At 45.5% G+C, this 14,677-nt stretch overlaps 1 protein-coding gene across 2 annotated transcripts in view; it reads left to right on the top strand.

Annotated features, from left to right (window-relative positions):
• PDE8B (phosphodiesterase 8B) overlaps window positions 1-14,677 on the top strand; it is a 243,906-nt gene that overhangs the window by 220,236 nt on the left and 8,993 nt on the right. For both annotated transcript variants that reach the window (XM_011996259.1, XM_011996265.1), the window contains 7 exons: window positions 426-503; window positions 3,064-3,140; window positions 4,534-4,698; window positions 7,098-7,143; window positions 7,523-7,658; window positions 8,547-8,745; window positions 13,678-13,895. In XM_011996259.1, coding sequence (XP_011851649.1) covers window positions 426-503; window positions 3,064-3,140; window positions 4,534-4,698; window positions 7,098-7,143; window positions 7,523-7,658; window positions 8,547-8,745; window positions 13,678-13,895 — 919 coding nt within the window. The remainder of the gene's footprint in view (window positions 1-425; window positions 504-3,063; window positions 3,141-4,533; window positions 4,699-7,097; window positions 7,144-7,522; window positions 7,659-8,546; window positions 8,746-13,677; window positions 13,896-14,677) is intronic.

Genomic DNA, 14,677 nt, shown 5'->3' with positions numbered 1-14,677 from the left:
TTTTTTTTTTTTTTTAGTAGAGACAGGGTTTCTCCATGTTGGTCAGGCTGGTCTCAACCTCAGGTGATCTGCCCGCCCGCCTTGGTCTCCCAAAGTGCTGGGATTACAGGCGTGAGCCACCACACCCAGCCTAATGTTTATTTTCAAAATTACATTCATGGAACTAAATAACCCTTGATACTAAGCTATATTACTATGATGTAACATGGCACCATTTAAAAAAACCATCATTTAACTAATATGACTATAATTTTTGTGTCTTTCATGATTTGAAAAGAAAGTGGTTGATTAGTTCTTAAAATTATTTTATAGTGCTTAAAAAGTAACCTTGTTTTCTTTAGAGAATAAAGAAAAAACATATTTGAATCTCTTCTGTGAATACACGGAAAACTAATCACCTTCCCTTTCTAATCTGAAATCCTTAGAGCCTCATTCATTCAGATATAAGAACAGGAGGAAAGAGTCCATTGACGTGAAATCGATATCATCTCGAGGCAGTGATGGTAAGACATTTTTCAGATTCCTCTGACCTTTTTAAAATGTAGAAAATGATGGAAAAATATGTTTAAAAAATTCATCAGTGTATAAACTCCAAAGAGTAAGAGTTCAACACCACCGATTTCTTTTTCAATAAGCTGAAAGGTTTTAGGGTTTTTAATTATTTTAATTATTTTTAAAAATCTTATGCTGTAGTCTTGGTCCTCTCTTTGGAGGGACTCCATGCTTGTTCCTTGATGGCTTGAAGCATGTTGAGCCATAACCACCCAGGCAACTCAGAGTTTTAGTAGCTGAACACGGTCACTCTTGGGTGCTAGAGGCAGAGAGGCAGCCAGTCCTGGCTTCCCAACTGCCAACACAAACCTAGTTTTCAGTGTACCAGCTATATGCACTCAATTCGTAATAAAATGTCACAGAGAAATTGTGAGGCAGAATTTAGCAAAAATGTTTCTGTCCTGCAAAGCAGGATTTAGCAAAACATTTTTTGAGTTGTATCAGCCAGGCCTAAGTAAACTATTGGATTTGCAGGGAGATGGAAAAGTCAAAGACGATTCTGACACTTCATTGCTCGGTGTCTGGGAAATTTTAAGTCATATTTACAGAAATGGGAACGTCTCCAGGTTTTGCTAGGTTGGGGGTTAAGGAGAAGATGATGAATCTTATTTTAATGGAGATGACTAGGAAGCTAACCTGTAACCCTGGTACTCGGGGCTATAGATGTGGACTCAGCAGTCCTAGTGGTGACAGGTGAAGCCAGGGGCAGAAGAACGTCTCTAAGAGGTGTGTGTTCATGTGCATGTAGTGAAAGGACAGAGGGTCTAAGCCTGAGCCTGAAGGCACAGTCTCAGCCAAGGGGTGGGCAGTGGAAATAGGGCCAGTGAAGAGGACAGAGCTGGGGGTGACCATGTGAGTGCAGTGTCACATGAACCAAGAACAAGAGGGAACTGAGAAAGGAAGTGGCCAGCAGTGTTAGATGCTATGGATATCAGAGCTAGAGAGCAGACAATAGACTAGTACATTTCACTCACTCATTTGGTTTTTATTTGGCAAATGGGAGGACAGGTTCTGGGGTGTGAGGAGGGGATGGTTAGTGCCTGTGATAGAAGAGAGATGAGGCTGGTAACTTAAGAGAGTCAACAGAAAGGACAAGGGAGGGACCTTCCAGTCCTTCAGTACACAGTGGGAAGACTGAGTATTAAAGTGGCTGACATAGGCCAGGTACAGTGGATCATGCCTGTAATCCCAGCACTTTGTGAGGCTGAGGCAGGCCGATCACCTGAGATCAGGAGTTCGAGACCAGCCTGATCAACATGGTGAAACCCCATCTCTACTAAAAATACAAAATTAGCTGGGTTTGATGACGCATGTCTGTAATCCCAGCTACTTAGGAGGCTGAGGCATGGGATTCGGTTGAACCCGGGAGGTGGAGGTGGAGGTTGTGGTGAGCTAGATCCTGCCTCCAGCCTGGGCAACAACAGTGAAACTCCGTCTCAAAAAAAAAAAAAAAAGTGGCTGACATAGCAAGGACCAAAGATGCTAGAGACAAGGTGATAATTCACAGGGCATGTGAGGGATGGAAACCAATAATATAAAGAGAGATTTTTCGATGGATTGAGTGGATAGATAGAATCTTTTAGACTGAGAGGGTAGGGGTTGAGGGAATTTGAACTGGACTCACTGGTTTTGGAGCGGACCTTGAAGGGGACTATCGTCGCTCCAGTGTGGGCACAGTGGAGGCTGAAGAGCATGCAAGTCTGCAATGGCTGCTACACCAGCAGCAGGGGGGACCCCAGAGTGGCTGAGCAGGAGGCAGGCTCTGATGTGGGCTGGGTTCAGTGATCCCATCCATGAAATGGGACTCCACCCCTCCTGCCTGCCTCAGAGAGGGTGGTAGGAAGATCTGATGAGAACAGTGCTTTTCAAGTCAAGCTTGTACCCTTGGCATCTTAAACCAAGTATAAACATTACCTATTCAGAAAAATAGAAGTTTTTAAAAAAAATTAAAGTTTCTGTGGATTTGAACTAGAACTTCCATGGGTTTCTGGGAGTTAAGAGCCTGAAGGCATGGGCAGGGGAGTGAGTGGCCCTAATTCAGACTGAGAATGGGCTCAATCCTCCGCCCTGACCCTGAACATGAACTGTCTCCCCTCCCAAGCTGGCTGCACAGTCATCTGGTTACAAGGCCAGCGGCTTAGGACTGAAAGTCATGGAACTGCAAAAGTTGGGTTTGGGTGACCTGGGGGAAGGTGAGCCCTGTGGGGGTCATTAGGCTGTTGGGATGAAGCCTTTTTGGACCCCATCAACCTTCTCTGAAATTCCCCTTCTGGACTTGGGGCTCACCAAGCCCTCCTGCCTCCAAAGTTCCAGGCGAGGTCGCCTTTCCAGACTCAGGCAAGTAGAGGTTGGGCTATCAGCCTTGGCAGAAGAGATGGGTGAATTCATGGCTTTTTCGGTGGGAGGGTAGTCCTGTGAGAGGTGGGCCCTGGTCCATGAAGGGACACCTTTGCTGCACTTAGCCACACTGAGCCACCAGAACTGGACACAGCTTTCTTGCCTTCTCTCCAGCACCAAGCCTGCAGAACCGTCGCTATCCATCCATGGCGAGGATCCACTCCATGACCATCGAGGCTCCCATCACAAAGGTGAGTGGCGGCTGCTGCCCGCACTCTGCAGTCAGGGGCCCTCACACAGGGCTGTGCTCTGAAAATACATCGCACTGACATCATGGAGCTCAGTCTAGTGGAAGAAGCAAATAACAGGCAAATAAACACGTAACAAAAGTCACAATCAAGGCAGTGAAGGAAAACAACTGGATTCTGTGAGAGAAAATTAGAGTAGGGCCCTTAAGTAGGTTGGATGAGATGGGTGGTCAGGGAAACTCTCAATCATGTTTGAAGCAAGACTTCAAGCATAAAATGTTACTCAGGAGAAGGAAGAGAAGAAGACTCCAGGTAGCAGGAACAGCAAGGGAAAAAGCATTGTGATGAGCAAAGAGGGACTGGAACATTGAAGGAGGTGAAAGAAAGGTGGAGTGGCCGGAGCTTGGTAAGCAGGCGAGAGAGGAGGAAGATGTAGGTTGTACAGGGCTCAGCTCATTCTGGACCACAGGGACATAGTTAGGAGTTTATATCTTAGTTTATGTGCACTGGAAACCACTGAAGAGTTTCAGGTGTGGGGTGGGCGATGTGACCAGATTATCTGTTGAAAAGAACACCCAGCTATTGTGCAGAGAATGGATTGGAGGTGGCAAGAGAACAGGACAGTTAGGGGACTATTCTAGAAGTAGCTGAGCTAGAATTATAGCAGTGGAGGTGGAGAGAAATGATCAATACATATTTTGGGGTAGACCAGTAGGACTTGGTGATGAATTATATTGCCAGGGGTGGGAGAGGAATGAGGAAAAGTATGTCAGGCGCGGCCTCCCAGGTTTTTGGTGTGAACATGAGATAGAGAGAAGTGCTTTCTATTGCAGTGTAGAAACCACAGAAGGTGAACAGCTTTTGTCTTTGGTTTTTTTTGTGTGTGTGTGTTTATGTGCTTTCTGTGGGGAGAGGGGAACAAGACCATAGTTTAGTGTTAGACCTGTGAGATATTCCAGTAGATATGTCAGGTAGGGAACTGAACATACAAGCCTGGAGGTCAAAGGAAGTTGAGGGCTGGGAGGTATATCGAAAGTCCCTGGCTATGGACCATAGGTGTCCAAAGTCATGGAACCAAAATATCATTTCTGGAAGTGAGAGAGTGAGAGAGGGGCCCAGAACAGATCTCTGAGCAACTCCAACCTGTAGAGGAGGCCGGGGAGGCGAATCCGCCAGGGAGCCTGAGGAAGCCTAGTCACTGAGGTAGGGAGAACATTCACCAGGAACCTGCAGGGAGAAAAGCATGCTTCAGGAAGAAGGGCGGTGCCGTGAAAGCACTGGTCATTTTGAATAAGAGATGGTTACCCACTGATTTCTTTTGGATTCTGGGCATACATATGACTTTTGGGAAATAGAACCTGTTGTCCTCAGATGTATTCTTTCTTCACTCCCTTAGGTTATAAATATAATCAACGCAGCCCAAGAAAACAGCCCAGTCACAGTAGCGGAAGCCTTGGACAGAGTTCTAGAGATTTTGCGGACCACAGAACTGTACTCCCCTCAGCTGGGTACCAAAGATGAAGATCCCCACACCAGTGATCTTGTTGGAGGCCTGATGACTGTGAGTGATGAGGCAAAACCTGAAAAGCAAGAGAGGTATCCGGGGCCCCTAGAGTGCAGCCGATGTGGAAACCGTTACCTGTGGTTGCAGAAGTACCTGCTGTATAGACTAACGTTAGCATAACCAGAAGCAACGGCATCGGAATTTATGTATTACATGTGTAGTGGTATTTGAGTGACTGTTGCATTTGTCTTTCCATGAGGCTGACCTACCACAGCCATGGGGACAGTGTTTCAGAATTCCTATGACTGCAGGGAGTCAGTGGGCAACTGGTGGAGGGCTCAATGTACAAGATGGGGCTTTGCAGGCTCTTGATTACTCCTGCTTTCCCTTGATCTGGTACAGTACTGGATTTCATTTCCATGGACCTCAGACTCCTCATGTAATGAAAGGGTTTATAGTTAGACTATAGCATTTAATCTTAACTATAGGATCCTTTATTTAAATAAAAGTTTGTATAGAAGTTCCATTTATAAGGTAAAAGCAGAATGGGGCTGTTCTGGCTCAGGGAGGGGAAGGGAAGAAGGAACCTCTCATTGCCAAATTCCAAAAAGCACAATTTACACCACCAAGAGTAGCTGATTTCTAGGGACTTGTCCTATGAACTATTTGGCTTTCATAATCATCTATCAGCAAGTAAAGGAAAAAAATTGAAATTATTTATTTGAGTTCCCCATCAGAAGCTGGAATTCTTTAGAAAAAAAGTCCAGAGGTCATGTATGAGTTTGACTCTGAAGGTTTCTATCCATCCCTGCCACCAAATGCTGAATGTTGACTGACTTTCCCCTCCATTCTCCACCTGGAACTTGAGGGCCTCCTTGTTTCTTTCTTGCCCCTGGGCTGGCCTGTTAACTCCATCTAATGCAGTGCAGAACTCAGCTTCTAGGCAGCACCGGCAAGGGCTCTGCAAGAAGGTGGCCACCACAGAGCTGCAGTGGGAAGGGTCTAGTTCTGGGAGCAAGCCATGTTCCCTCCCTCCCCTGCTGCTGATGCAGGAAAGGCAAGTCCTCAAACTGGGGCCCAGCCGGGAGGGTTCCTGGCTTCTCCGAGGAAATATACCAAGGGCAAGCCGGTGGTGTTAAACAGCAACTTCTGTTAAAGCAGCAGTTGTACAGCAGCGGCAGAGGGACTGCTCTGTGCACAGTGGGGCTACCCCATGGGCAGTGTGTCCTTGGTAGCAGCTCAGAGGCAGTGCTGCACTCATCTTTATATGCACTTTTAATTACATGCAAATGAAGGGGCAGTTTTGGCAGATATTTCTAGAATGAGGGTGATAACTTCTGGGTTGTTGTCCTGGAAAGGGGTGGAAACGTCTGGGTGTTGCCATTGCAACGGTAAGCTGCAGTGGCATGCTGGTGGGCATAGCTTATGGGGAGGTGCTTCTGCCCTGGACCTGTTTTACCTAGTCCTCAATTTGGCCCCATGTCCAAGTCCCTCCTCCTATATCACTGCCATACCATCCTGGATTTCCTCTCCAGAGGATGCTGTGAGGAACCAGTGCATGATTCCACCTCAATTTTATGTGGTTTTGGGGAAGTGGAACAAGAGAACAGCAAGGAAAACCAAGAATCTCTTGCCATACACACCTTAGAGGCAGGACAGTTGTGGCTGTTGTTACGTCCATGTTTACTCAGCTCTTGGCCTAAAGATCCAAGTTGTAACTTCAGGGGAGTCCTTCGTTAATTAATACTACTTTAAACCTTAGCACACATCATCTGGGAATGACAAATAAGCATTTCTAAATGACTTTTAAGCAAAGATCTAGATAATTTAGGTACTCAGAGATCGAAGGTGGAGGGAAGGAAACTGAGATTCAGGAACACTTGGGGACTAGTTGTAGAGCCGGGACATAGCCAAGCATTTGAATTTCATCCACTCTCTTAATGCTGCACTCCAAGGACCTCAAACCCAGAAACTCTTCTTTAAAAGGCAAGCAGCAATGCTCATGTTTTAAAACATAAAATACAGTTGGGGAAAAATTAGTTGGGATGTTAGTCAAAAAATAGCTCAATCTTTTTAAAATTTTATATTCGAAGGTAATCCCCTAAATATGGCTGATGGCTTCAACTCCTCAAAATGTAAGTCTGAAAACACAAGTAACACAGTCCCTCTGAGGGTGAGGCAATCCCCTCAAGATCTGAAGCAAGGACTGTGAGTCCTGACGCAGCCATATCCACTCTATCCCACTTCTCCACTTTCTGGGGCTAATAGTTACAGAAGGGAGAGTATCGTCTGTCTTATAACTGTTCTGATTTAATTTTGAGCTTTGCTTCAACTTAGACTTCAGGATTGGTTGGGTTATTCAGGATTCAAATCTCTTTCACTAATAAAAAAAAAGAGAGAGAGAGAATGATAATGGATATAAAGCATACTTCTAACAGGATCTTCCTTTATTCCAGGATGGCTTGAGAAGGCTGTCAGGAAATGAGTATGTGTTTACTAAGAGTAAGTTTTCATCTATCTACTGGTTACTGTAACCTGTCTCCAGCCTGTGCTGTCCCTGCTGTTGTGATTATTGCTCTGGGAGGTGTTACTTCCAGCTAGTCCCATTTGAGTTTAAGCATCAATATTGGTCTACCTTTAAAATTAGTCTCCTAATTAAAATTACTTCTCTGAGCACAGTTAGAGTAAGAATTGCAAATCTCTATACATTTAAACAGGGTTAAAGTGAATTATTTTTCTATTTGAGGGTCTTGAAGTTCAATAACAGAAAAATCAGGTATAAGACTTCTTTTCTAGTAGTAACCATGAAGATGATGACAGACAGCCGGGCGCTCAAGATTCCACAATTAACCAGCCTCTCCCATCCCATCTGTTTGCTCAGATGTGCACCAGAGCCACAGTCACCTTGCAATGCCAATAACCATCAATGATGTTCCCCCTTGTATCTCTCAATTACTTGATAATGAGGAGAGTTGGGACTTCAACATCTTTGAATTGGAAGCCGTTACGCATAAAAGGTATGTGACTCCTCTGGCTGAAGGCAGAGCAGGATTGATGGCCACACTCAAACTCTCACATTTGGAAACTTTGAGGGAGAGATGTTTTTGCCGTGAGAGACCTCATGGGTTCTGGCTCTCATGCCGTGTTAGAGTAGTGTTGAATGAGCAGAGAGACTGGAACCCTTGAGTGACCCCCTTTGTGGAGAGTATTAGTAAGATGTGGGATCCGCCTGAGTATCCACAGGTCCCTCCTTTGTGCTAGTGAGCCAAGAGTTCTAAGAATCCTCAGTCTCAAAATTGTGGAAGCTCTACCCTACAAAATGGAATTGAGAGCACTATAGATTTTTTTTTTTTTTCTTTTTTCCATGATCCATCCTGTAGGCAGAGGAAAGATTAGATAACTAAAAGTTCTTTTTCTATACTAGGAGAAGGCTATTTCTTCCCAGGGGTGTTGGTCTGTAGGATATGAATGATTCTCACCTGTAATGGAAATAAGTAACAGGACTCTAAATGATAGGACTTGGGACCATCCAAGCTGTTCCTTTCGCCCTTAGGCTTAGTCACTTCCTTAGGGAGCAGAAATAAAGTGCAAGGTTAATGTGGAAGTGGAAGTGGAGAGGGACCGCCAGGCTCCTTTCTTGCTTGTCAGAGCCACTGAGGGGCCTGTGGTTTAGAGATCATCCAGACATAATTTGGATGTACTACAATGAAGCATCTAGTTCCAAAGAGGTGGCTGGTGAGGAGGAGAGATCCCGCCTCCTAATTTTTAGAGGAGATGCTTTTAAACCCCTGTGTGTGTGAAGCTATCATCAGAAGAAAAATGCTTCCATCCCCCACTATCATCAACGAAAACAGTTTCTGGGCCAGTGAATACAATGAGCCCAGGTGGGTTTTCCTATTTTTCAGGCCACTGGTTTACCTGGGCTTAAAGGTCTTCTCTCGGTTTGGAGTATGTGAATTTTTAAACTGTTCTGAAACCACTCTTCGGGCCTGGTTCCAAGTGATCGAAGCCAACTACCACTCTTCCAATGCCTACCACAACTCCACCCATGCTGCTGACGTCCTGCACGCCACCGCTTTCTTCCTTGGAAAGGAAAGAGTAAAGGTAGGATTTTGATACCATGACCTAGTTACCTGCCTGGATTGGAGATCCAAGAACTTAATCTTAGTAAATACGTTAAGCAAACAGCTATTTTGCAACCAAGTTGACAGCTTTTTAAAAAAAAATTTTTTGTTACCAAATTGACCAGTCACTTTGGTGTAGTAAAGACACGGACCTTTCTGCTAGCCCTCCCCTCCTCCAAATAATAATTTGTATCACCACAGAGACTCCTTTATATGCATGGCAGATAATGAACCCATTTTCCAAGCGTTAGCTAGGAGCTGTGTTACTGGGTTGCAGGACAGAACTTAATTATTACAGCAAATGGTTACTAGATCTATAGGTTAAATTTTAGTATCAGGATTTGGCCACTGGTAGATTACAATCCAGGTATTAATAGCCATTCCGCATTCTACACTGATTTACATACATTTGTGTTTGTGTTTTGTGTAGGTGCGAATGTGCCTATTTGTATATTAATGACTTCTGCATAATTCTGAACGAGTTCCATATCCCCTGGTCTTAGAGTTCAGTACTGTCATGTACCACCGCTGACTTGCAGGGCAGTCCTAGGAACCCCTGCCCTTTACATAAGGGCAGCCCTATTTAAAGCCGGCAAGTAATCCCCATCTCTCCTCCTCCCCAGCTACCCCCACTTGCACACCGAAGCTTATACATTCTTTTGCTACAATAGAACTAAAACTTAAAGTTTAGATACCCCTGGGAGAAGTGCCATACAGGGATTGAAATTCACGTCAATCTGTAAATGCCTGACCTTAGATCATTTTCTTAGAACAGGTGTTGATGAAGGATTAATATCCTAGGTATTTAGGAGCTATAGTGAGACAGGTAGAAGCAGAAATGGCATGAAAACAGGAAGAGGGGTGTGGGTAAGGTTTTCTTCTCAGTTTTGCCAGCAGCATCCTGATATTTATTCAGTTTCATCAACAAGAAAACAATGTGGCCCAAGAATGATGCTTTTGAAGAATTTTGTCTTCTACTTTTAAAAAACTAATAGTGATATCAACCTATGTTTCTATAACACCTTTCTTTGAGGAGTGAAAACACCCTGGATTCCTATTACAGGTTCATGCTCCTCTTTTTTGGGGGGGTGGGGGGACGAAGTCTTGCACTGTTGCCCAGGCTGGAGTGCAGTGGCGTGATCTCAGCTCACTGTGAACTCCACCTCCCGGGTTCCAGCAGTTCTCCTGCCTCAGCCTCCTGAATAGCTGGGACTACAGGCGTGCGCCACCACGCCCAATTTTTTTTTTTTTTTTTTTTTTTTTTTTATTTTTAGTAGAGGTGGGGTTTCACCATGTTGGCCAGGATGGTCTCCATCTCCTGACCTCGTGATCTACCCGCCTTGGCCTTCCAAAGTGCTGGGATTACAGCATGAGCCACCGTGCCCGGCCCATGCTCCTCTCTTTTATACCACATAATATTTCACAGCTGAAGCCACATGCTACCAGGTGAAAACAGCACCCAACTCATTAATGCCAAGAGCAAGGTGATCAATAGCCTCTGCAGTCTTGAGTTAGAGGTGAACCTCACTCAAGCAGAACCACTCTAGGAAAACGTTGATGAAATCTTTGATAAATTAGGGAATGCTTAGTAGCTTGATCATATCTTACTATCCTCTTCCAAAATATATTTCTTTAAATTGTGAGTTCTGCTAGTATATTTGGAGCCTGATTAGATTTCTCAAATTACAGCAATAGAAACAAGTTTAAGATTGGACAGAATATGTTTACAATTCAGAAAACATTTTCTCATGCTGGCAGCCCCTGCCAGAGAATCAGAAAACTTAAGAGCTGCTAGGAACCTTGGAGAACTGAGCTGGAAGGGGCTTCTGTGCTCAGAGCTTTGGTTACCTGCCTGTGATCACTGGTGGGTCCATCATGAGGTGCTTCCAGAAAGATTTATTCCTGAGGTCTCTTCTACCAGATCTGCTGGCACTGACAAAGAGGGTCAGGAAGTATTTTCTCACCTCTCTTGTGTCATCTGTCACCCCTAATTTCTTTGTGATAAGCTAAATTTTTTTTCCTTTCTTTTTTTTATTGAGATGAAGTCTCGCTCTGTCGTCACCCAGGGTGGAGTGCAATGGCACGACCTTGGCTCACTGCAACCTCCACCTCTCAGGTTCAAGCGATTCTCCTGCCTCAGCTTCCCGAGTAGCTGGGAGTACAGGCATGCACCACCACACCCGGCTAATTTTTGTATGTTTAGTAGAGATGGGGTTTCACCATATTGGTCAGGCTCATCTCGAACTCCTGACCTCAGATAATCCACCAGCCTCAGCCTCCCAAACTGCTGGGATTACAGGTGTGAGCCACTGTGCCTGGCCAGGCTAAAATTCTTAATTCTATGACAGAGCATGCCCAACCCAGCTGTAAAGCTAGCATGCCCAGAGCCAACACTCGCTTCAATTGGTGACAGACCCCATCCTCTCCCCACGTTACCCAATTCCAGGGAACTATTGCAAGTGGAGAGGCCAGGATAGCAAGCATTCCTTTATTAGTGTCTGGGCATACGTGAATATTTATCCTGAATAAGCAACTATTGGAAAAGCAGATCTAGAATGAAACCCTTCTGGCCAACTTTCCTCAGTGTGATCCAAATCTACTCCTACTGGTTAGGGAAGGAAAAAACTATGCAGAGGTAACTCCACGGGACTGGAATTTCGCCAGTTGCGGGTTTGGTGGGGTTTTCTTCCATGGATAGCTCCTCCCTGACATAGAGCCTTGCTTCTCCCGTCTGCTAGTGAGCTGGCCTGTCTTCCTTCCCTACCTCCCAGCCATTTCTGGTCTGACAAGGCCTTGTTGGTGCCCACCTAAACTGCAGGACCCATTATTGGTATCTTTGTAAAAGTCACTGAGGGCACGGTTTAAGTCAGTGTTAGCTGGAAGGAAAGGCATGTTTCATCTAGTGCTATTTATGTTTTCTACCCCAGTTACTTGAATCTCTTTCATTGAAGAATTAAAAAATAAACAGGCCTGAGACTCCAAGCAGGATTGAACATACCACAGGGGCACTAGCTGGAGGCCCAGAGTTTGGGCCCTGTGGGTTCTCACTGCTCAGGTACAGTCAGTGAAGGCGGAGCCCAGGTTGGGGCTGTCCTGGGTCCTGAGCTTGGAGATCGCTGAACGTGCCTGCAGGTGACCGTGGCCTCTCTCGACCAGCAGTGAAATGGCCAAATCATGCTTGCTTGCCCTGGGCACTGCAGAATCAATCTCTGAGAAGAGCTGAAAAGAGTAACTTCTGCTGTCCCTACTCAGGAGCCTAGTTGTGTTGATTGGGGTCACCCCAGTGTTGCCCACCAGCTCCATGGGGTCAGCGTCAGGAATGGAAATGGCTCCCTTCTGGCGGAGACAGAGCTTTCGGGGAAGCCTGCTAAACCAATACAAACATGTGCAGCCCCTTGGCCATCAGGGTGCCATTGCAGGACAGGGCTGAGCTACAGGTTCACCTTCCTCACCTGAGCAGCCGTTCATCCTCCTGCAGGCCTAGGAGAGCAAATTTTGGGAATACCAAAAATGATGACCCACCCCACCCCCCGTATCCTGGGGACCACTTTCCCTCTCACTCACTGTCCCTTCAGCCGCAATGATGTTGCTTACGTTTCCTGAACAGACCTTTTTTCATTTGACTTCAGGAGCTTCATGCAGGCTGTTCTTTCTGCCTGGAATTCCCCTCTTGTTGCTTGTTGCCTGGACAATTCCTACCTCTCCTTCAGGCTCAGCAGAAAAATCACTTCCTTGGAAGTGACCACCCTCGAGACTCATGTTATCTGATATGTAGCCATCAGTCTCACATGGCTATGAAATAAAATTTAAAATGCAGTTCCTTGGTTGCACTGGCTACCTTTCAAGTGTCCAGTAGCTGCATGTGACTAGGAGTTACTCTATCGGATAGCACAAATAGAACACATTTCTGTCATCGCAAAACGTACATTGGACAGTGCTGCCCTAAACTAGACCAGGCCCCATGGTTATACTCCCAAAGCATCTGTACTTTCTTTCTTAGCGCATCTCACAGCAAGTTACTTCTGTTTGTGTTTTTAAATGTATTTGTCTCTCTCCCTCTACATTACAAACTTCCTTGTGCAGGCTGTGCCAGTGTAAATCATTGCTGCAGCTCTGGCACTATGCAGCGATAATTGGTACGTGGTAGGCACTCAATAAATAATAAATTCCTAGTACAGCATCTCTTATATAACATAGCCCATCTGATAACTCCCTCCTAAAGCTGCAGGCTCAGAAAACACTTGTATCCCCGGATGCTCTGGTTTGTGTTCTTTAATTACATAATGAGAGCTTTCAAAATAGGGTTTCCCTTTTTGCCTTTGCTGCCTGCTAGCCCAGAGCTGAATTTTGTTCTTAGTTGCAAGAACCCCCTTAGCCTTAATTTTCCTGGCAAAGTTCTTCTTCTTCCCCTTGGTCCTCTTTTACTGCTTGGTTCTCTTTTACTTGGTACTCTTTTACTCTTTTACAGCTCTAGTCATTTCACCATTGTATGAATAGTTTTGTTGTATCTGAGCCATTTGCTACATGCACACTCAATCTTTTCAGAACTAGGCAAATTGGTAATATTTGTGAACATAGGCCGCTTTCTGCTGTGGCAGAAACACCGTACAGTGGGCAATTCAAAAGGCTTGTTTGGCCTCTTCCTGTAGAAGCAACTGATGGCCCCTGGAGAAAGAATTAAGCTGTCTGTTGTAACTGTGGCTCAGGTTTCCCTCCTGATAACAGACAGCACAGTAAAGTGATGCTGCATGTCCAAGGCCGCCTCTCCACATCTAGGAGGTCAGAAGGCTCAACCGGCTAAAAACGTTCTGAAAATCCCACGTCCCCTGACCTGACCCTCTGCACAGACAAGGATGGATGTGGGTCTCCAAGATCCAGTGGTAATGCTCAACCTTGCCTCCCCGTATTCCAGGGAAGCCTCGATCAGCTGGATGAGGTGGCAGCCCTCATTGCTGCCACGGTCCATGACGTGGATCACCCGGGAAGGACCAACTCTTTCCTCTGCAATGCAGGCAGTGAGCTTGCTGTGCTCTACAATGACACTGCTGTTCTGGAGAGTCACCACACCGCCCTGGCCTTCCAGCTCACCGTCAAGGACACCAAATGCAACATTTTCAAGAATATTGACAGGTGTGTTGTGCTTGGGCTCCTGTGCTCAAGTTTGTGAAGTTTAAGTGGGAAACTCAGTTTTCCCAAATACTTAGCTTCCTCTTAGGGGAAAGGGAAAATAATAGCTGTCCCACTATATCAGATGATAAAATAACCTTGCCCTTAACTCAATTTGACTTTTCAGACTGCCTTTATGTTTTGAAATCACATTTGGTCTTCAGTGAGTTCATAAAAATGTTTTATACACTGCAGAACACTACATAAATATTGATTGTATTATTACTAAGTATACCAGATATTTTTACCCTCCTATGAGGACATCCTGTCTTTTGTGCAACTTGAGGAAAATGTATCCACCCCCATCTTTCCCTAGCTCAATTTCCGGCTGCTTAAAATACTCCCTTATGAGTAGGTCCCACAGAGCAGGAGCATGAAGGGTCGGTCAGGTTCCCCCAGCCCTGCATTCTCCGCTGATGACAGTGGGTTAGATGTGAGCAGGTCCTCTTGCCTGCCAGCACCTTGCGGTCAGGCTGTGGGTATTTCCCACACAGCACCAGCCAGGCTGGTGCACAGATGCCTGGGAGGGGGCAGTGTACAGAGAACATGGAGCGCCCTCAGGCCTCAGGACCGCTGGTCTACGTGAACCTGTTGGTTTGGTCTCCAGAAAACTGGGAAAACATGGAGGTGAGTTATTCCATCTTTGGCTTCGGTTTCATGAGTATCAAGGATGGGATTTTAAACTTTTGCAGAAAATTCTTTCCAGTAGCCAATTTCATTCAAGAGCCATTCTGGCTCCTGAAGTT

This window comes from Mandrillus leucophaeus, unplaced genomic scaffold (assembly GCF_000951045.1).
Source record: "Mandrillus leucophaeus isolate KB7577 unplaced genomic scaffold, Mleu.le_1.0 Scaffold114, whole genome shotgun sequence".
Lineage (NCBI taxonomy): Eukaryota > Metazoa > Chordata > Mammalia > Primates > Cercopithecidae > Mandrillus > Mandrillus leucophaeus.
This window is presented reverse-complemented; position numbering and strand designations above follow the sequence as displayed.